The 21,735-nt window shown below is 52.6% G+C and overlaps 6 protein-coding genes across 6 annotated transcripts; 2 read left to right on the top strand and 4 right to left on the bottom strand.

Moving 5' to 3' along the window:
- Positions 1-1,820: 1,820 nt before the first annotated feature.
- AZF1-1 (Asparagine-rich zinc finger protein AZF1) lies at positions 1,821-3,494 on the top strand (the record flags this gene model as incomplete). Its single annotated transcript, XM_032033958.1, has 5 exons — positions 1,821-2,480; positions 2,531-2,680; positions 2,731-2,784; positions 2,834-3,007; positions 3,057-3,494. 5 exons carry the CDS (start codon positions 1,821-1,823, stop codon positions 3,492-3,494), a joined length of 1,476 nt encoding a protein of 491 aa, XP_031886950.1.
- Positions 3,495-7,369: 3,875 nt separating this feature from the next.
- inhA-2 (Isonitrile hydratase) lies at positions 7,370-8,619 on the bottom strand (the record flags this gene model as incomplete). Its single annotated transcript, XM_032033960.2, has 5 exons — positions 7,370-7,446; positions 7,532-7,551; positions 7,722-8,161; positions 8,293-8,528; positions 8,583-8,619. The coding sequence occupies 5 exons, from the start codon at positions 8,617-8,619 to the stop codon at positions 7,370-7,372; spliced, it is 810 nt and encodes a 269-aa protein (XP_031886952.2).
- A 657-nt stretch (positions 8,620-9,276) lies between these two features.
- On the bottom strand, positions 9,277-11,161 carry DIT1-4 (Spore wall maturation protein DIT1; the record flags this gene model as incomplete). Its single annotated transcript, XM_032033961.1, has 4 exons — positions 9,277-9,754; positions 9,806-9,873; positions 9,956-10,395; positions 10,444-11,161. The coding sequence occupies 4 exons, from the start codon at positions 11,159-11,161 to the stop codon at positions 9,277-9,279; spliced, it is 1,704 nt and encodes a 567-aa protein (XP_031886992.1).
- Positions 11,162-12,854: 1,693 nt separating this feature from the next.
- DIT2 (Cytochrome P450-DIT2) lies at positions 12,855-14,763 on the bottom strand (the record flags this gene model as incomplete). Its single annotated transcript, XM_032033962.1, has 6 exons — positions 12,855-12,938; positions 13,086-13,369; positions 13,426-13,621; positions 13,701-14,057; positions 14,128-14,363; positions 14,418-14,763. The coding sequence occupies 6 exons, from the start codon at positions 14,761-14,763 to the stop codon at positions 12,855-12,857; spliced, it is 1,503 nt and encodes a 500-aa protein (XP_031886991.1).
- Positions 14,764-15,781: 1,018 nt separating this feature from the next.
- Positions 15,782-17,620, top strand: DTR1-1 (Multidrug transporter DTR1; the record flags this gene model as incomplete). Its single annotated transcript, XM_032033964.1, has 6 exons — positions 15,782-16,129; positions 16,180-16,374; positions 16,431-16,563; positions 16,621-17,184; positions 17,253-17,477; positions 17,532-17,620. 6 exons carry the CDS (start codon positions 15,782-15,784, stop codon positions 17,618-17,620), a joined length of 1,554 nt encoding a protein of 517 aa, XP_031886878.1.
- Positions 17,621-20,921: 3,301 nt separating this feature from the next.
- URM1 (Ubiquitin-related modifier 1) lies at positions 20,922-21,679 on the bottom strand (the record flags this gene model as incomplete). Its single annotated transcript, XM_032033965.1, has 3 exons — positions 20,922-21,039; positions 21,274-21,438; positions 21,618-21,679. 3 exons carry the CDS (start codon positions 21,677-21,679, stop codon positions 20,922-20,924), a joined length of 345 nt encoding a protein of 114 aa, XP_031886879.1.
- Between the last annotated feature and the right edge of the window lie 56 nt (positions 21,680-21,735).

Raw genomic sequence — 21,735 nt, 5'->3', positions numbered from 1 at the left:
TCATCCTGCTGGCTGACCAACACAGCCTTCTGCTGGATTGCCATGGGCATCAACACCGTCATCGCCATCACCGATCGACCTCACCCGTGACCTAACCTCCGCCCTACGTACGAAGACACGCCTTGTCAACCATCTTATCTCCGCCCCAGCTCGATTTACTGGCTGTACGATGCCCTCGCGTCCTGTCAGGTACGGGAAACCACCAAGACACCATCACTCTTCATCATCCTAGGCACTATCCAGATGACCATCTCAATGCCAGGTAGCCCTGGCTGGTGCGTGGCGCGCATTTCTCCATCGTCCAAAGCCTCTTGGTATTGCGTGTCTATCAGGATCGATATCTCTCTCTCTCTCTCTCTATCTCTTCTCACATTGTCTTGACGCCTTTAGAAAGTCCCTCTGCTACCTTCCCCTGCCTCGCTTTGCCGTCCGGCTGCAACATCAGAGCTCCCGGCGATCCTAGCCTGCGACTAAAAGCAATCATGGCACCCCATTTGGGCGAGATCTGGCCTTCACCCAAGTGGGATGTCACTATGGTGCACCTCGAAGAAGAATAAGCAAAGAGGCTTCGAGCCCACGGCAACCAAGCAAAACTCCAGAACCGACCAGAGATGCACAGGGCTCTCTTTATTTGAAAAATCCTGAACATGCTTGTTTCAAACTCTCACCACCCGGCTGCCAATCCTCATCCCCCGCGTCGTAGTGATCGGACGGGTATCGAAATCACGAGAACTCGACTGTCGTCGTCTGTAGACGCTGTTCGAGGTACAAACACGAATACCAGTCCCCTGTTCCCCTGATCCAAGCTTAAGCCAAGTGGCCAGCTCTCTCCAGTACAGCCCATATTTACAGAATGTCTCATTCCTTTACTTGAGAACCCGAGGTGGCCAGATCGACTGCTTTTCCCCTCAGTTCGATCAGTCCGAGAACCGTCCTTCTACCTAAGCTGGGACGGCGGATTGGTGATTGGGTTTTCGTCCTCAGCTCCTCTGGGAACGCCAGTCGCCGTTCGCCGCCGCCTCCACCATCTATGGACTTGAGCAGTCAGTCTATTAGCCTCTCTCTCTCTCTCTCAGAGACATGAGTGCATCCCACACTACCTCTTGCCTTACACTAGTCGCAGGCATGGACATGACGCCTCTCACACCACTCCCACCCCCAAGACCATGACCTACCCCTCCCCTCCCCTCCCGTCTTTCGCCCACCCTGGACGACAAGGACTTGAGCTCGTCTACGAGTACCTCGACAGGGCCTTGACCCGCCCAGCGCCCATGCAGTCTCCCCCCTACCCCGGCTTTCTGGATGTCCTCCGTCTTGCTAGTTGTAGTGGGGGTCGATTTCCACCAAACCTCCATGTTCTTGTTCTGGCCGTCAACTATTCTTTTTCTCAAGCAGCCCACTCTTTGGGTCCTACTGGTCTCGCTTTCGATGCATGTATATTTAGTGCTAAGATCTCCGGGAACCCAATCCAGTCGATTGGCTTCGGAATACAATCTGACCCTAGCAGCACATCAACCCATCCCCTCCGGAGCGTGTATACGTCCTTCTGCCTTCCCAGGTCTATAACTACATACATCCTCCTTTCTTTCTCCAGCCCACGAGATCACGACCCTTGATTTCTCGAGTCATCATCTTTCTACTCTATTCACTCCTTCCTTTTGATATATTCCACCGACTCACCCTCCTTGTCTGCTCCTCATCCTTCTCTTGACCCAGACCAGGAATTATTCAACTTGACACCGTCCACCATCACCTCAACCAGCAAATCAGTAAACATCCTGTGCCATATCACCACGCCATAACCGCCTGGCTTCATCCCAATGGCCCTCACGGAATCACCAGCCGCACCCCAGGCTTGGGGCCGTTGGCAGCAGCATCATGCTGCCAACGAATACGCTATGATGGATAATTCGAACTTTGTGCCCTACGATGCGAGGGCGGCAACGACTGCCCCAATGAACGGCGCCATCATGGCCCCTCAGTACATGGTCGGAAACCATTACGGCGTTGCCTCTATGCCTAACATGGGACACCCGTGCCCGACTCAGAACCACTTCGCTTACGCCCAATACGACTCCCCTCCTACCAACATGAACATGCCTTTCCGACTTCCCGCGCAGCAGGAGCGCCAGATGATGCCTATTGCGGCACCTGAGCATGAGGTTCCTCGCGCCAGCTCCTACCCTCAGGAGAGCCCTTCGGCCCAGAACGACCGCCACCGCAGCCCTTCAACCAAGAGCGAGACGAAACTGAGCAACCCGAAGACACCTCACCCCCTCAACACCAAGGACATCAAGTACAACAAGCCCACCAGTGCCGAGACGGTCAACTTCACTACTGCCATTGACACTCTCATGAAGGCGATCCAGAAGAGAAACGACTCGGAAGACATCGTGAAGGGCGTGCCTGAGATCGAGAAGGTTGTCAAGCCTGAGCCCAGATCTCCTCGTCCCCGGCCTGCACCCCAACCCACAGTTCAGGTACGTCTCAGAAATGTCGAACAATTTCAACACTTTCTGACTTTCAACAGGTTGTGACACAGGTCGAGACTCCCACAGAGTCGTCGGATGCGCCGAAGCCCAAGAAGTACATTTGCGACGTGGATGGCTGTGGCAAGAGTTTCTACCAAAGCACTCATCTCGATACCCACAAGCGCGCCCACACCGGAGAAAAGCCTTACGTAGGTGCTCATTGCTCTCTAGCTATCCGCTTCACCCTAATCCATCATAGGCATGCAACTGGCCGCGATGCGGACGCACGTTCTCGCAGCCCGGGAACCTGAAGGTGAGACTCTTTCGTGTACGACCAAACGACACTAGCTGACTCCCAAAAGACACACATGCGCCGTCACACTGGCGAGAAGCCCTTCCGCTGCGAGCAGTGCAGCAAGGTTTTCGCTCAGCGCGGCAACCTGCAGACGCACATGGCTACCCACACCAATGCCAAGCCCTTCGTTTGCAAGCTTGACCAGTGCAACAAGATGTTCACACAGAGAGGCAACCTCAAGGTATGCAATCCTTTGGAGATGTCAGGAACAGCTTCTAATCAATGAACAGAACCACCAAAACAAGTATCACGAGAAGACGCTCATGGAGCTGACCGACTGGATCGTTTCCCTCTCTGATATCGATGGCCTCTCTGACGAGGACCGAGAGATGTACTGGTACTTCGCCAACCTCTACAAGAACAGCAACAAGGGTATCAAGGGTCGCGGCAAGGACCGCAGGGTTAGCAACGCCAACCGCGTTTCCAAGTCCCGAACCGCCCCTTCATCTTATCCCGTCAAGCGGGTTCCCGGCCCTACCAGCCTGGCAGCATACAGCTCCAAGCGCCTTCCTCCTCCGGAGCAATACGTGCACCACCACCAGCACGGCTACGACGTTTACGACACCGACATGGACCAGTCCTCGAGCGCCAGCAGCCCCAGGTACGACGGTCTTCCTCCCGCCTACCGCGACCGCATGTACACGCAATCCACCCACGCGATGTACTGAGTCCCCCACTGGCGGGAGCGTCACACGGCAACACGGCTTCTCGAATGAATAAACGGAAATGATTCAACAAGGGAGATACCACGGGAACGGTACGGAGTCAAAAGATGAGAAAAGCAACGAGACAACCTGCCACATTCGGAAAAGAAAAAAGACCACAGGCGCATCTAGGTGACGGGGAAGATTTCCTCAACGGCATGCTTCGGAAAAGAAGCGTGATTTTCATTATTGGTAATTTTTGGGCTGGGAGGTTGTCTGAATATCTGTTTCCTGTCTATTTCTTTGGCGTCATATATCTTCACCCTTTCCCTCTTTGCCCTCTCCTCGAGAGCGGCGCGCGTCTTATTTTTTCCCTTTGATCATCTACTTTTGCGGTCAATGTTGTATTTTCATCATCGGAGAGTGTACGAAGGTGCAGAACGTGGCTGTTGAGCGGTTCATCATTCTTTTCTTTCTGACAATCTTTCCACTGAAAACATTGTCTATACCTTTTTCTCTCTCTTTTACAAACGTTTTTTATACGGAGTGGACATATTTTTACGGGTCACGACTGAGAAAGGAAAATGGAGGGGATTGCATCACGGGAGTTATTAGACAACCACGGGATCGGGATGAGTGTGATTTGACGGTCAACGGTGTACTGGGAGGGCATTCGCATCAGAGTTACTAGACTCTACAGAGATACCCTTGGGAAAGATGCATGGCGGGCGGACGCCAGGAAACGGGGATCGGACAGCGTGGCAACACGAGGGGGACTCGAGGAGTTGGTTCAAGCGTTGAAATTTTCTGTTTGTTGTTTTATCTCTTCCCCAGTCATATCCCGTTTGTTGTGCGAACGATTGGACCGATAGGAAGGATCCCGAGATCATGCACCCCTTGCTTGCGGCGGCGGACGCATGACATGTACGTACGAGAATTAAGGATTATTGATACCTACCAACCACATAAAGACATACATGATTACTATTTGAAAAGATGCTTGAACAGACCTTTCTCAAACAGGACAAGAGGATTCGATACTTGGGCTGCAATGCAGGTCTTTACGCTGGCCAGCTGTATGTCTCGCCCCAAATCCTGTGTGATATCGGTTCGCCGGGTAGCTGGGGACGATCCGGAGGCCCCCTCCGCCATCTTCACGCCAACACGACACGTTGGTGACGGTATAGCCTTGGCCCTTGGAGAGTCTATGGAGGTGCCTTTCTTGCTCGCTTGCTCTCACATCACAGACTAAGCCTTACCGAACCAAAGCCGAAAAACTACGACTACATCGGGAAAAGGGCCCTGAATGCGTTGTGGCAAAGAAGCGGTCTGCGGCTGCACGACACAACACTCCCGCACTTTGGTGTTTTTTTTGCGCAGGCAAGAGGAGAAAATCTCCTCCAGAGGCTGGTTGGCATAGGTCGGAGATTGCATGATGATGGCATTGGCTGCTGTGTGGCTGAGGATAGCCGCGCTTCTAACTGGTCCTGGTCCCTGATCCAGACTGGCTGGGGTTGGAAGCGTTGGTGATGGTGGTGAAGGGGAGGGGGGAGTGCACATCGGACTGTGAGTGCGACCAGAGGGGGGCCCAGCCAGGCTGGCGGAGAAGGGAGTGCCTTTCTGCACATCCTGCGCGGGAGACGAAAGAAAAACAAACGAAAACGCAGGGGAGGGGTGCTGGTGGGAGGGGGAGGTGTGTTGCTGCGTGTTGCATGTCCTGCAATGGAAGGCCAGCCTGTTTGTATTGGATGCTGCAGGATGTTGGATGAACCCCCACATACCTAGTCAGGTACATACGTACATGGCCGGCCATTTTCTTTTTGTTTGTTTTTTTCCTACCCGCCTCCGGGGGGCATCTTTGGGGTAGTAGCAGTAGGAGATTAGACGCGGGTGTGTGTGTGTGTGTGTGTGTGTGTGTGTGTGCAAATTAGAACGGTAGGCTGTCTCGGTGTGCCTGAAGAGAAGGGGATTAAAGAGAGACATTTTTCTACCCGTCCTCGATGCTACTGTGCCGTGTGCTCTTGGCTCTTCTAATTCCCGAAGGCAATTAATCAAACGAAAGAAAATAATCCCCGTTCCCCACGCACGTAACTAGCAACTGCCGCAGACCATGTGGTGTGCCCTCTGGTTTTTCTGTGTGTGATTTGCACGGGTTTCGCACGAATGCGACGTCACGGAACTGAACCCTGCAGCGTAGGAAGACGAAGGGGAGAGAGCAGGCGGGCGAGGATGGGACATGCATGAGCGAGAAACTCCACGCGCCTGTTGGAGCCTGATGCTAATGCTGCCGGTGCCGCTGATGGCTATTTGTGTTTATCACTCTGTGTCTCACCGAGAGTCACCGCGAAATATTGATCATGAGGACTGGTCTCTTGGGCATCAGCGCCCCGGTCTGGCCCCCTCTCTAACCCGGAGAGCAATCGTTCCTGCCTTAAGATAGGCACGTATATGCAGCATGCATACTGTAGCAGGAGGAGCGTCGTGTTGTTTTGAGGCCAGAGACTTGTTGGATGAGGGGGATACGAAGGGGAGGGGGCCAGAGGAGGATGGATGACGCGACCGGGCCGCGGTCATTGGCCGCCAGCCTCGGTGTGGAATAGAGCACCGCGGTTGAAGGAGTCTTTGCGCAGGAACATGGTGGCGGGTGTATTGCGGGAAGAGCATCCGTTCATCCTAGGCGTTGGGGTTTCGGATTTTGGATTTGGCATTGCCCTGTGGTCCTTGTCGGTGATGCCGACGTTATGGGAACCCCTCTCCACGTGCGTTCTTGACAAGACTCAAAAAGCAAAACGGCAAGGGACTCTGAAAAGAAACAAGATAACGAGATGCTAGCCTACTCTGGCCACTGTCAAGATACGAAGGGGGAAAAGTGCCTGAATCGAATGCGAATCTGCCCAAGAAAAAATCCGCATCAACCGTCGTCATCGATATTTGGACCCCGTCCGGTGTTGGTCCGGATATTAGAGAGTCAGAGTCGGGATGGCAGGACAACTTGCCACATGCCAAGTCTGAAACGCGCGGCAGCGGGTTCGGATAAAAATCAATGCTGAGGTAATGTAACGGTTACGGTCGAGAGGAACGGGGGGGATGCAAGAAATGCAGCGTTAGGCGAAAGAAAAAAAAAATATTTCGTCCCAAGTTCCTAAACGTCCATTGTTAAAGGTTGCAAGCGGGAAGGCCCGCGATGGAGATCCTCGGTGTGTGGGGTGTGGTTGCTTTCCGTCCCAGATTGAGTTTCGCTAGTGTCAAAAGGCAAAACGGCGACGTTGGAGGTTGATCCAACCTCCGTTCTAGAGAGAACCGTATTCAAAGATGCCATGCTTTGTTCTAATTCATGTGTGACTACTGAGGCCGTATCCATTCTAAACGAAATTTCGTTAGGTTTTGATGTTGTGCAGACGGCGTCTTTGACAAGGGTTAGGGTTAACTCATAACACAGAGGCAAAAGGGTTGTTGAGTTGTTGTTGAATCTACACCCAGAGAGATACAACGCTAAAACACATCAGATCCTCCATCAGTAAGATATTACTACGTCAAACTGATGTTTTGCAGTAGCACTTGACTTGTGGAGCTCAAGCTACCCACCCGGTATCATAACTCACCACTCAAGGTGTTCAACTGATAAGTCTCCAGCAATCGTGTCAGTAATGAAAAATGATCATGCTCGTCCATTTCGGTCAGAAAAATTAACATGTCATGCATGATGACTTACGGCACTGAAAATTCCAAATGCTACTCCGGCAGGGGGTAATCTAACTCTGTCACTTATTCTAAAGCCAAGTCACATCTTCCAGACACACAGTACAAAGCGATCTGAGAAACAGACTTTTGATGTTCAATGACGCAAACTCTAAAGTCAAAATCAACTACCTCTCCGTTGTTTGATTTGTTCAAGCAGATTATAGATCTTCTTTCTGCTCAGCTACTTTCGACCTTCCCTCTTCGCAAAAGCATCTGAGGGCATTCTGCAGGTCATCTATAATGCTTGGTTACTCAACCAAAATCTGTATGGAGTACTCTGTGCATTTACATGATGATAGAGAATCACGAAGACCACTCACCTGATTCAACTACAGTCATACTGTATTATTGGAGGAGACCAATAAGTGAAGAGAAACAGATATTTTGTAACAGAAACAGTTCATGTCATTATGCGGGCCGTGACTCGTAACGATCAACTGTCTAGTCGCTCCTCAGAACTCACAACTCACATTCCCTCAACTCCCCGTAACATTAAACTTCTCCGCATACGGATCCCACCCCGAATCCTCATGCCACTCATACTCCATCAAATCCGCAATATACGTCGCATTCTCCCTCCCATACACATCCTGTATAAACGCCAGCGTCGCATCAATCCCCGCGCTGATCCCTGACGACGTCCACACGTTCCCATCCACAACCCACCGCGCCTTTGGGACCCAGGTGACGTTCGGGCCGTACGCGATCGTGCTCGCCCACGAGGCCTTGTTTGTCGTCGCCCGGCGCCCGTCGAGCACCCCCGCGCGCGCGGCAATCGAGGCGCCCGTGCAGATGCTGACGAGGTACCGCAGCTTCGGGTACGTGGCGCGCACGTAGGCGATGGTGGAGTTGAGGTTGGGCGAGCGCGTCCAGAGGCCGCCTGGGATCATCAGCACCTCGATGTCGGTCGGGGCGGTGGCGAAGGTGTGCGTCGGGAGGATTTTGGGGAACTGTGTATTTTTTTGAGGTGGTAAGCAAGCAACGTCTTACGATTCCGCCAAGTCGAGTTTGGGCCTCGGAGGACGAGGTTCCGCTTGAGCGGGGTGGATGATTTCCAGCCAAGAAGGACAGCGAGACTTACGAAACTTGAGTTTTTGGCGTTCATGGCCGCGGAGACCGGTTCGACCGTCACCGGATCCATTGTCTCGGCGATGAGGTAGAGGTTGAGCTGGTGGATTCTCGCGAGCATGCCGAGGGCGTCCAGGGGCCCAAAGACGTCTAACATCTCAAAAGCGCGGGAAATGATCATGCCAAAAGTTCGCGGGAGAGACGTCGGTGGGGGAGATGCCGGTGTGGTCGTTGTTGGACGCGGGATGCCTTTTTCTTGTCAGGTTTGCTGTGGGGAGGGACAGCCGCAACGTGAGAACTTACATGCTTGCACTGAGCTTTCATCTTGAGCCAGCGTCATTGTTGCGAGACATGTCAGCAACAAGCTCGAAAAAGAAGCATGTAGACGCATCTTGAAGCACACTCGAGTCCGTGGATATCAGAGTTGACGCAATATGTCTGGCAGAACATGTGGGAGCAGCGGACTTCTTATCCCGATACTTCCCACGCGTCGAGACCCAGAGCTATCCTTGCAGCCATTGTTCAATGTAGGACGAGTGACATCCCTTACATGCGCAAGTAAACGGCTCAATGAATCCTTCGAGCGACAACAATATGTTTTGCGGGGTGCAAACGGATGCTGTGTTACATCCGGTTGGAGAATATTCGACGACGGTGGACTTGAGTTGGTTCCGTGCGTTTTCGTTGTTTGCTGTGGAAATTGAAAATCTTGGCGCGCCCATATGAGCAAGTTTTCCATCGTAAGAACCCGATTGCCATTTTAGGAAATGGAACTTGCTCAACCGAACCACCGGGATCTAGGCATATGTACAGTGACATGTCCAGCGACAACGGTCAGACTGGGAAACGACAGGGAAGATGTATGAGCAGAAAAGCTTTGGTAGAATTATCTAATTGGTCATTAAGATTTAAAGAGTGTTTAGAAACGCCTGATATGTTGTCCTCCCATAATCCAACGCTACGCTTGTTGATGCAGTCAGAAAAGCATGTAAGCAGTCTAAGCAAACGTCTCCACAAAGCGGTGATAAAAGAAAGCTCCAATCCAACCGAGAATCGGAAGCGCCGCCAGCCTTCGGGTCCAGTCGAAGCTTTTTTGGCCATTGGCAGGCTTCAATGACATTCTTCGTGTGATGCCAAAAGGCTTTTCGGGAGCGGCGACCAACGCTTCCTTCTTTTCTTCTTTCTCGGCCACTGCCGTCTTGCTTGTCGGGCGCAAGACGAAAGATGCACCGCCGACATTGGAGATACCTCCAGTCATTGCACCCATTTCCATGGCCTTTTTTGGAATGCTTGCCTTGGTAACAAGGAGATAAGGGCTACCCTCAATCTCTACCACACAGTTGTGCCAGGGAGTAGGAATGTGAAGAAGATCACGAGAGGTCATCGGAACCCCGTCGGGCGACAGACCCTCCACAACTCTGACAACTGCAGGGTCGAAGAGCTGAATGCCAAATTTGGGTCCAGCATTATTGTGACTAAGGAAAGGTTAGTTGCAAAAACAGCGTTGCAAAATAAAGGATACTTACGCATGAATAGAAAGGCGAACGTAGTTGGGGAAAAGAAGTTCCACGAGGTTGGAATATGCCTGATTGCGCTGCAATTAAGCGTTAGCTTGTGTCCATGTTGGGGAACCTAAAGCCGTAGAGCACCCTGTCATTGGACGAGTCTCAGCTTACCATAATCATCTCGAACGCCACCTTTGTAGACAGCTTCTTTTGTTGCGTCCGGGTCATCTTCTGAGTGAAGGGATGAAGCTCAAGGTCTTCCAACATGAAGCGGGAAAATCCACGATACAGGGCCAGGATGGCTGCATTCTGGGACTTGATCTTGGCTCGCACTGCTGATTCCTGAGGCTGGCAGCCAGTCATCAAGATCTGTCGCGAAAGCTCTGCTTCGACCGTGTGGCCAGTTTGAACATGGTGAGCAATCGAAGGAATCCCAATCTTGGTAGCAAGCTCTGAGAGCTTGGTCTGAGTCTTAGTCTCGTTCAACTCAAAAAGGTCAACAAGCGACTTGAAACCAACGCGGCTGGTGTTTCCTCGGCGGAGACCGACGGCATGGTTCATCTCCTTCAATTGCTCGCCATATGTATCGACATCGGCATCATCAACGCCAACTGGTAAATGTTAGAGTGGGCCAACACTGAGATAAGTAGGGGACTCACTGCAATCGCTGAAGACGTGACCGTCACTGATAATCCACAGCTTGGCACCGGGCTGATAAATGCTCTCAATCTCCTCAACAAAGCTATGAAGACGCTCCAAGGCCAGCTGCTCTCCTCTGTCGGGAGCCTTACCGAGGACTTTGTTGGTGTTTGAGGATTTGCAAGGAAAGGCAGGGAGGCAGAGCTCGATGGGGGCCCGCTGCGAGGTAAAGTGCTGTACACGGTCTGAGAAGTAGGCGCGTCCGGTAGCCTCCCACTGGTCGTCTTTGCCTTGATACCTCAAGAAACTGTCAAAGAGGTCGACAACCTTTTCTGTGATGGGTACGGAGTCATTTCGAGCAGAGATCATGAGTTCTGGGTCGCGAATGGCAAAGTCGGCTTGGTCGAGGAGTAGTTGAGCAAAGAACTCTTCGAACTGTGTGCTGAGTGTGGATTGCTGGGATGAGCTGTCGATGATGATCCCGGACGTGTTGTTGAACTTGGCGTTGTGCATCTCATACAACCTCAGGCCCTCAAAAGTGCCACTGAGATCTGCAGACCCAAATTGTGCCTCGCCTGTTGCCGCCCGGCTCGGAAGGCAGTGCTCGATCGCGGCCCAATGCTCTTGGACCCTGGCCTTTTGCGGCCCGCTGCAGTACAGCAGCTGTCCCTGTCCATCGTGGACGAAGGCGGCCTGGAAGCGGTGAAAGATGGAATTTCCATCATTTGAGAACTCCATTGTGGTAAGGCAACGAGAGCAGATGGATCGTCTGAAGGTATTATAGAGTGATGAATTAGGTATTAAGGTTTGATGAGTGGGCGATGAGTGATGTGGATATGAGACGAGGGAAGCTGGAGATATCGGACTGTTATAGACTTGAAGATGATAGCGAGGACTGGGCCAAGCTGGAAGCCCTCTTTTCTGTTTGTGTGTTTTGATAGGACGGAACGCGGCCCGGGTGGCACGATGTCGGTGGTGTTTTCCTCCGCTCCAGAACTTTTGATCGGGCTGTGAAATCAAGATGATGTTGGAGAGGGTGTGCCGCAGGCTATCATCAGCAGAATGGATTCAAAAATATCTTGCAAAGGTCGAAGGAACCGATGATGCCCGAAGAAATGGGCTTCTTCAGCAGAGAAGTGCAGCTCAAAGCCTCAAAGTCAGTCCACACGCAGGAAAATATGGGATGACCGAGCGTTCTGAGTCGAGGCCTTGCCAAACTTGGAAAGCGAGCGAGGAGGCTTGCCGCCTGCGTAGTACATGCACGGCAGCAGGGCTCGGTCTTGGGAGGCGGGACTAACATGGTGCTTGCAGAATTGGGCCCCAGCAATCGAGAGTAGAAGGAGCATTTCGCCATGGAAGGGCCCTCATCGACCACCGCAGACACCGGTGGTAGGTAGGTAGGTGCAGCGACAGGGTCACACAACTCCATCGCACTGGTACAGGTACAGGTACAGGTACAGGTACAGGCTTGGGCTGTACAGACAGCATCGTGACCGGCCCCCATCGCACTTGCAAGTTGCAACGACAGCGAGGCGGATGGAATTGCTGCGATTGGCTCGTTGGTGTGGGCAGGCTCGGCGTGGTCGACATTCCAGGACCAAAGACGGGGACAGGGACTGTTGCAGCAGTTCTTGGCAAACCTACGAATAGAACAAAGTTCTTCCTCTGTGAAGCGTGTAAGATTCCATCTTCAAGCATTGATAATTGCGCCATTAAGATCAACTGCAAGCAAAGCCCCCACTACCTTAAATGCAGGCATTTTGACCCTTGCGCTAAGCTGACAAGCGCCTAGACCAGCTGGTCGCGAGCCCGCCTTCGGTACGAAGTTTCTCTTCTGGACAAGCCAGTCAAGAGTCTTGACCGGGATGCTCCGTCGGTGGTCCGGCCTTGCCAACAGAGCCATCCAAGCGCTTTTTCTCCCACAGCCCTTCTTGACCGAGCGTGCAGGCAAAGGCAAGTAAGCACTTTCTTATTTCGACTTTACGAGATTCAGCAGGATGCCGCAGCATCAGCACCAACAAATGGCGCGGTTTACTTGGCGCGTTGCTGCGTCCGACTGAACTGCGACCAGCAGAGTTACATAGCCCGTCCTGTTGTGCGAGTTGTCGTATCTGTACATCTGGGCAACTCTGATTGGCCGATACCCGCTTAATCGGATCCTTGGAAGGATCCAGTTCCCCAACCACATATCAAGATGCCTGTCGATTAATTTAGAAGCTTAATCCTAGTCCCCGTCGTCTGTGGGGTTCGGACGAGCCTCTAGTCAGTTTAGTCAAGGTACCGCTACTCAGCAGCACTGACACTGTCACAGAATTATTTCCGCGAGAAAGGAAGCTCTCTGGGGAACACGAAGTCTAAATTATTCTACTCATTTAAACAAATCTATGCTGAAACCGACCGTTGCAAATCGCCCATTATCACGTTTACTGATTCACGCCTTTTCCACGCTTTTTTCGTCTTCTCTCGCTCTCTCCGTAAACACGAGCTTCAGAGCTCTGGGGTACAATGGTCCTGCCTGCAATTACTCGTCAGCGATCCCCTTGTAAACTTGCTCAACCGCATGCGTAGATAAGCGGAACCCAAATCACCAACCGCATGGGGGCGGGGATCGGGACCGAGCAATCAAGCGATCGAGGAGGAGGGCTCAGGGAACTGGACTCACGGGTGTCATTCTTTCCACCCACATCGGGTCCAAACACCAGCGGAACTCGCGGATAAGTTGCACAAGAGTCATCCGCATCTCGAGCATGGCAAACTTTTCGCCAAGACATGCGCGTTTCCCGCCATGGAACGAGATGAATTCGCCCCTCGCCCGTCGCCGACGGTAATTCTGGTGGATCTCTTCCGAGGCCGTTCCCCACCGCGCAGGACTGAACTTCTCGCAATCCGGCCCCCATGCCACGGGGTCGCAGTTCGTTGACCGACAGTGGTAGCCAAGATATGTTCCTGTTTTGTGGTCAGATTTTCTGCTCCAGGCTGCCGAGGAGAACTTGGATGCATACCCTCAGGAACAACCAACTCGCTGCCTAGCAGGCATGAAGCTGCGGCTCTGCGGTTGATGAGCTGACCGATTGGTGGAAAAAGGCGAAGGCATTCGTAAATGACTGAGGTGAGGTGAGGCATGTCTTCTTGGCTCAGATCTGATAATGGAGTCGCATCCTTGGAAAGGATTTCGCGTAGCAACGCCTCTTGCGCCTCCTGCAATGCCGGTCAGTAATCTGAGTCAGATCGCATGCTTTTGGGGGCGAGATGCGGCGCCCACTAGGACAATACTGACAGGGTGTTTGGCCAACACGTAGAGTGTTGAAGTCATCAACAGCTGAGGATTCTCTTGACCAGCCACGAACGTCACCGTCAAGTTATCGAGAAGCTGTTTCTCGTTCCACATGCCAGACTCCCATGCACGTAGCATTCGGCTGCCTAGACCGTCCCCTGTCGGTTTCTGGTGGGCCAGAGAACCTTTGAGCTCGTTCTTGAACTTGGCAACAACCTGACGGGCCTTGGCGCGACTGGGAAACAGCCATTGGAGATTCGGATGATCCAGAATCGGAAAGTTCATGAAAACAGGCTTGAATATTTCTCTCTTCACCGCCGTCTGGAGGAGATTGATGGGTGCATCTGGGGAATCAAGGGCCTACATGGAAGACTGCGGTCAGCGATATCCCTGCAACATCAGACTTTGAACTAGAGCCAATCAAACCTACACCGAGATTGGTCTGCAAGATGGCTTCCGAGCAATTCGCGACCGAGTAGCGCTGGAGGAGATCCTGCACAGCGAAGCCCCCACGGCCGGCCCGCTTTTGGGAATCGCGAAGGAGATGGCACAGGCTGACTGCGTTCTTGGCGATGATGCCTACTTCGAAATTTCGTTGCAAAGCGGGCTTGATGACTGATTGGTAATTCTTCCACGTCTCTCCATGGGCAGAAATGATGTTGTCGCCTGATTGTAGTGAGCATACGTGTGCGCGACGGCGTGGCCTGGGGGAATGCTTACCCAAAAAGTCTGCAAGCACGCTGTGAGGAATTTTCTTCTGGTTGCCGCTCTTTTGATACAAATCTTCGTTCTTGAAGATCTCAGTCAGATAAGACGGACGATGAACCAGAATGTTCCACTGAGCGCCAAAGAAGAGCTTGACCGCGCCGTGAGTCCGTAGCGGCTTGTCGATGTATGTCCGAAATATGTCGGACTGGTCGACATCCTTGAAAAATGGGATAAGTGCAACCCAAAAAGGGATGGCGGGAATATTCTGGGGGTATTTTGGAGGTAGGAGAAAGAAGTAGTAGAAGCCTCCGAGGACCACAGCCCCGAGGAACAGCAATTCCGCAAGAAAAAAGAGCATGATGACTGGCTTGACGTCTGTAGTTCGTAAGTCAGCAGTCGGAAACGCGAAGCTAATAAGTTTATAAGTCGGGTCCGAGCGGAGACCCTGGGGAACAAAAGAAAGTAGTAGAGATGATAAACTCACGGACTTAGATGAGACCGTCTTCGCCGAAACGAGTGCCTATCTTTTCTTCTTCTCAGCCCTACCAACCAAGAACAACTCAGCAGCAGCCTACGCTTAGGGCTGACGTTTGGGTGAGCAAAGGCCCAGAATTTGAAATGGACACAGACGAGTGGCTTTGCTGTCTCGTCAAAATAGGCTGCAGATGATTGGCTGGTGTTTTGGGCGTGCTTGCGAGCACAGTTGCACATCAGACACGCCGTGTAAGTTGGAAGCCCGGCCTAACGCACATAAGTCTGTCTCCCAGGGGCTGTGCGACGGTCTGCAGGGCAGCAGGCAGGCGACCGATAGGCCTCTTGGCGAATTTGAGCGGCAACAGCAAGGGCCCGGTCGCCGTCGGGCACTTTTCGCTGGAATGAGGCTTCCATGGACTTTCCCAAGGAGGTTTGGCTTAAGGTAGGTTGTGGTTGGGATGATGGAAAGCACAGGCACAGGCGCAGGCACTGACTGACACAGGCACGGGCGTTGGTGCGGTGTTGCAGATACGGCCTGCAATGTACTGGTACTTTGGGCGGAGCTTCTCCACGCACCTGCACACTGCCGCACTCCTTCGGCGGCTGATTGGCAGTGGGAAGGATTTCGTCCAGGGTTTGTGGTTGCATCTGACGATCTGCGCGCACCATGCCAATTACAAGTTCTTGGGCCGGCGAGAGCGATCTCCTTCATATGAAGTCAATTCACCGCTGATTACCCCCGCTGGGGAACATGATCATCCAGCATCACTTCATTTCACCCTCTTTCCACATCGCTTTTCAGACTTGGCGGAACTTTAGGATTTGTTCTTGATTTAGCCATCATCTTTTCCCACTTATTGATTCTCTGATTGTTATTGTTCCTTCCCCTCTGAACACACAACATGGCAGACCCCAGCCCAACAAGTTCTGGGACCACAACACCCATCAAGCCTTCTCCTGCCTCTACTGCTGCTCCTGCTCCTTCACCAACTTCTCAACCACAACCTCAACTTCAAGCCCAAATCGCAGCAGACCCTGAGAAGAAGGCCGGTGCATCTCCGGCATACACGGCCTTTTCCCCATGGCGCAAACGCTTCATCTTGACCGTGGTCACCATCGCAGGTTGCTTTGGTCCCCTCGCAGGCAACATCTATCTGCCAGCGTTGCCTGTGCTGGAGAATGAATTCAATGCCAGCGCAACAGCCATCAACGTGTCCGTGTCAGTCTTCATGCTGACTTTTGCCGTCGGTGTAAGTGCTTCAACCGTTGATGACATACCCCAGTAGGCTAACCGGATCAGCCCCTCTTCTGGTCAAGTTTTGCCGACTGGAAGGGTCGCAGGCCATTGTACATCATCTCCGTCGCCATCTACATTGTTGCCAACATTCTGCTTGCTGTAGTGCCGGCGAACTATGGGGCTTTGGTGTTCTTGCGCATTGTCCAGGCTTTTGGATCCGCCGCTGTGGTGTCGATGGGTGCTGGAACAGTTGCAGATGTTAGTACCTCATTTTCATTTTCGTTCTGTCCTCATGATTCTAACCGATTGCGTAGGTCACTGAACCAAAGAAACGTGCGACAGCTATGTCCGTCTTTTTGATCGGCCCTCAACTGGGCCCCGTGTTGGGTCCTGTGCTTGGAGGTGCCCTCACTACCGCCTCTTGGCGCTGGATTTTTGGCTTCCTCGGTGAGTACGACCAAACTTGACAGCAGACAAACATTAACTGACAATGTTTTTCCGCAGCAATCTCGGGCTTTGTCCTCTGGCTTGTCATTATTTTCTCGCTCCCAGAGACTCTCAGGGCGAGGGTGGGGAACGGAAAGCTGTACACCGAGTCCAGTGTCGTTTTCTTTCCTCCAAGATTGTCCTCACCTCTGGCCCCTGAGTCAGAGAGGGGCCCAGCACCACCCAAGCCAACTCTTCTCGGATACTGGAAGCTATTCTCCTACCCTCCCATTGGCATTGTAACATTCAACACAGCCATGCTGTACTCGACGTATTTCGCCATTGCCGTGCAGCTCCCCACCGAGCTTTCAGACCGTTACAACTGGTCCACTGCTGGCGTCGGCGCAGGTTTCCTGGCTGTCGGTGTCGCCATGATTGTTGGCTCTATCATCGGTGGTCGCGTGTCAGACTGGAGACGTGCGCGTGCCGTGAAGGCATCCCCAGACAATCACGTCGACCCCGAAAACAGATTGTCAGATCAGATCTGGGGCGTCCTGATCTGCGCCGGTGGATGTTTGATGTACGGCTGGCTTGTCGACAAGTCAATCCATCCTGCCGCTGTCCTTGTCGCAACATTCCTGAGTAAGTACCCCCTAAAAAGCTCCCAAAGTTTGCTCGATGATCTCGGGGCTGATGTTGTGCGACTACAGCTGGCTTCGGCATGAACTGGGTGTTTGTGGCCACAACAGCCTTTTTGACCGAGTGTGTCCAACAACAGGCTGCCGGCGCCTTCGCTCTCGGAAACATGCTCCGCAATCCCGGTGCTGCCATTGCAGCCCTCGTGATCCCATCTCTTGTTTCAAAGATGGGCAGCGGATGGTGTTTCACTGGTCTGGCTCTGCTGGACCTTGTGCTTGTTGGTTCGGCAGTAATTGGTAAGTCTTGTTGCATTAACGAAATATCCTACATAAGGTGCTGACAAACTGCAGTCCTGCGGCTCAAATCTCCAGGGTGGAGAGCAGCACGAAAGGCCAGGATGGCTGCTATGGCAGCATCTAAGCAGGGTGGTCCTAAATAATATCTAATGACGATTTACGATGGAAATTTTATGAAATGGATGAACAGCACAGATAGACTTAGGATTTCGAGGTACTAGTCACAAAGACTCAATTTGTAGTATTAATACAACACCAGAGCATCTCCATCAGTCAATTGATACGTGCTTACTGGCCATTCTGGCGAGTAAAATTCATATCATAGTCTTGGACTCATGGAGAATTTTATTTGGTGCAGTTACGCTTAAATGTAGCATTCAATGATAGTCACTTTCTCCACACAGATGTCCATGATGTTTTTTAATATCGCTTGCAAAGTAGTTGCTTCTTTCAAAATGAGTAGAGAAGGAGTTCACTTGAGCGCCATCATAGTGCTAGCCAGCTCAGCATTTCAGATACAAGGTTGTTCTTCTCTAAGCCTGTTTTGTAGCTAAACAATATGCAGAATCGTTCTGAGGTCAAAAGAAAAGAAGACCACGACTTACGTTTATGTATTTTTAGTTATTACTATGCAGCTACTGTGAAGGCAGTAATCGTTTAGGAGCCGCGAGACTATATAAAATACAACTAACCAGTTTTAGGATTTCACTCATTGAAACGGAATGGAAAGATTGCACTTCAGCGAAAGACATTTGCAACAGAGAGCTATTATTAGAAATGCAATGTGGGGATTTGAAACAGGCTTTACAGAAAAGTTTACTCTGTAATATTATGTTTGTACTTGTGGAATCGTCATGTGTGAGAGCAGAGTTGATATTGACTCTTACGTGACACGACTACGGTTTGATGTGGCACTTGAAGTTTAAGGGTTCTGGAACGCGAGAGGCAAGTGAAAAGCACATGTTCTATTTCTATCTGCGTGATTCTGTGCATTCTACGTGTGAGCCAACTTGTAAGTTGATGGGCTAAGAGCAATTGGCCAGCTTTGGGCGCGAGTCTCTCAGATTACGACTATCAGCAATGTACGCCACACAGGTTCGAAGACCTTTGCGCACGTTCAGGTGTACTTGGAAACGTAGGCGACAAGAAGATCGTCGAAGTAATTCTTAACGTCGAGAGCCTGAAAAAAAAAAAGATAGCGGACTGGCAGTTGCGTGAGCCTCAAGAAGTTATCAATTACACAACGCAGCCGTGGGCCTCTCGAGAGGATTCAAAGGACCGTTTCATCACATGACGTCTTTGGGATCAAGCCTATCAAATAATAGACTTAGACTCACCTCCAGACTCGTACAAACTGAATTACACCGTTATCCAAATTCGCCTCAAACCTCCCGAAGTCACCTGACCCAAGATACCTGACTGCTCACATTCCAAGTCTCAGACAAACGACCCGACGTTACACACGACATAACCGCCTACGCACCCCGGCCGCCCAGACATTGACCTCCCAAAGAACCACCGAGAAGCGCGCCGGTGGCCAGCAGAAAGGTCACCAGACCGACGCCAGACCGAAACCCAACCAACCAACCAAACCCAGCACCCAGCCTGCCGTCGATACCATCCAAGATTACGACCCTGCGAGAAGACATACCGAACATGAAGCAAGCTAGTCTCAGTTGAACGCACGAAAACACGGTTTCTAAATCCGTCCCCATCTGTCTCCCAGTCCCACATTTTCTCCCATCGCACGACATTAGCCACCCCCGGGCCCCAGGAACGCTTCGCTATTGTCTTCACCAAACCTGCAAGACACACTCACGCGAGAGAGGGGAACAGGAAAAAGCAAAGAAAGGAGGCCCTGCAGCCTCGACAAAATGCTCATATCGAGCAATCCTTACGAGAAATGTCCTGCCATGTATGTGGGGGTCACACAGATACGTGCGTATCCCAACCCAAATCTGGTCTTCTAGAACGTCGTCCCGCGTCTCTTTCGTTCGTTCGTTCCTCCCACGGGCGGGATGGCGGCGGTGCAGGTGATGGTGGTGGTAATCACTGGCATCGCGGCTCGCTGACTGGGCGAAGCCGCAGATGGGACCCTCCTTTGGCCGTATTTGCTTTTTCCTGCAGCCCCGGCGGAAGGACGGAAGATGCGCGGTGCAGGACAACAGCGCAAAAAAGGTGCATGTCCAATCTGCGCAATTCACCAATGGGCGCCTGCAAGCCTCTTTCTCGTTCAATCGGTTCGCGTATGCAAGCCATCGATCACCCGTCAGGGTTACGTCCTCCCACATCTGGCTCCTTCTTCACCGCCTCGACTCCCGGATATTTGGGGTGGCAGCCTTTTGCCCGCCTCAACAGACGCATCCCCAGGTGAGAGGGCTTAGACCAAAAGGCTTGGTTGACGAAACGGAAAGGGTGCACTTTGCAGTATGCGAGAAGAGGCGCTGCAGGGCACTTCATTTCCTGTTACGGTTTACGTACGTCTACTTAGGTGCATATGTACAAGACGTGGCGGACGCTGATCCGAGATCCCACTTCCCATCCATCTCTCTCGGCCGCAAGGTGAACCCATTGGCTGCGAACTGCTGTCGACCGCCCTGCAGAGCACCCAGAACTTGGTTTTCAACAGAAGGGCTTGCCAGCGTGGACAATCTAGCAAGGGGAAGCGCTTTGGGTAGGGCGACGGGCATGCGACTTTGACAGGCTTCCCGGATGTCCATCCCGCGCCGCGCCGCGCATCGCAATCCGGCGATGCATGGTAGCAGCCCTGCGAAGCGAAAGAGGCCTTTGTTGTCTGGGATGACGATCAGGGAAGGCCGGGGCGACCGGGACGACGAGGGGAGGGAAGCAAGGGGAACACGAGGGGTGAAGAGCTGCCGCCACGATGCGGCCACGATGCGACCACGAGACAGCAGGGCATGGCGGCAAGCAAGGTGGTTGCGGTTGCGCACTTGCAGGCCCGCGGGGGACCAGGGTGATTAACTCCCGGGGACGTTTCATCGCAACAGCGGCGGCGACGACATGACGGGATAGTAAGGCGTGGGATGTGGTGTATTTGTAAAGGAGGAGCGAGACCAACGGCGGAAGCATGACTTGCGTCTCCCCGTTGCCAAGTTGCCGGGGGAGAGCCGGGGCCAGCCGGGAGACTGGGGACGCCGGGATGGCGGTTACGGCCGCAGACTAACGTATGCAGTCCCCCCATGGAATGGCGATGCGGCTGCAAGAAGGGAGAAAGACCGGGGAGGGCGTCTGGGTTTCAACGTCGTTCTATCGTCCGTGCCGTGCGGCCGGGGATGCATCTTGCTACTTCCCAGTTCCCAGTCGTCAACCCCAGTCCGCAGCACTCAGGGACCCAGACGTACGGCCGTTGCGATTGCAGGGCCCCCTCACATCGAGCTCTGAAGGACTTCATTGGCCCGATCATCGCTCACGCCCCCTCCTGCTCTAACCTCCGTGAAGTGTCGAGACGAACAGGATATTGTCACCGCTCCGAACTTCATACGCCTCCTCTCCCTCGAGCTCCCAATCTGCGTCATTGATGAGAGCCAGGATGCCCGGCCGACTAGAAAATGACCGCGTTAGCGTTGCACCCGATTCGCATGAGGCATGAGATATGTGGTTTGGTGATATTCGGGAAGGAGTGGCGATGCGTCTGCGCATCTTGCATGGCTCCCCCCTGGCGTTGGGGTGTGAATATGAAGTTCAGAGACAGCGATGAGGTTGAAGATGATGTGCGAGAACGCAGGAGATGCTGAAGGATGGAGACCCGGGGATGTGATGAGACTCTGGGACGTACAGATGACCATCGAGGACGAAAAGCTCCTTCCTGGTGTCCTTCATGGTGTTCTCGCATAGATAGTCAATCAGAAAGGCAATGTTTGCGGGCTTGCCGTCCTTGTTCACCGCCGGAATGGAGAGCGAGTGACGCCGCTCGTCGGAGAAGAGCATCTCCAGGCCGCCGCTGCAGGGAGCTTGTCAGTGATGCATTCGTACCTGAGCAACATGCACGCGCGATTCCAGATGAGGTCCGTATCCGAGTCATCCTCGTGGCAAGGTCTCAGGCAAAAACGTTCACGAGGAAGAGACGGTTTCTGGAAGAGCACAGCGTTATGGAAGGACGGGCATGAGAGAGGGACGCACGAGAACTCCACGACCAGGCTGATCTTCTTCTCCTCCCCCGCATCTGCAGCGTTGGTCGCCATTTCTTCTTCCTCGGACTTTGGTAATATGTGACGGTCAAAAATGCCGGCACGCAGGC

The sequence above is a fragment of the Colletotrichum fructicola genome, assembly GCF_000319635.2.
Source record: "Colletotrichum fructicola Nara gc5 chromosome Unknown KSG_Nara_v1_contig02, whole genome shotgun sequence".
NCBI classification, from domain to species: domain Eukaryota; kingdom Fungi; phylum Ascomycota; class Sordariomycetes; order Glomerellales; family Glomerellaceae; genus Colletotrichum; species Colletotrichum fructicola.
Note: the sequence above shows the minus strand (reverse complement) of the source record. Positions and strands in the feature narration are given on the sequence as shown.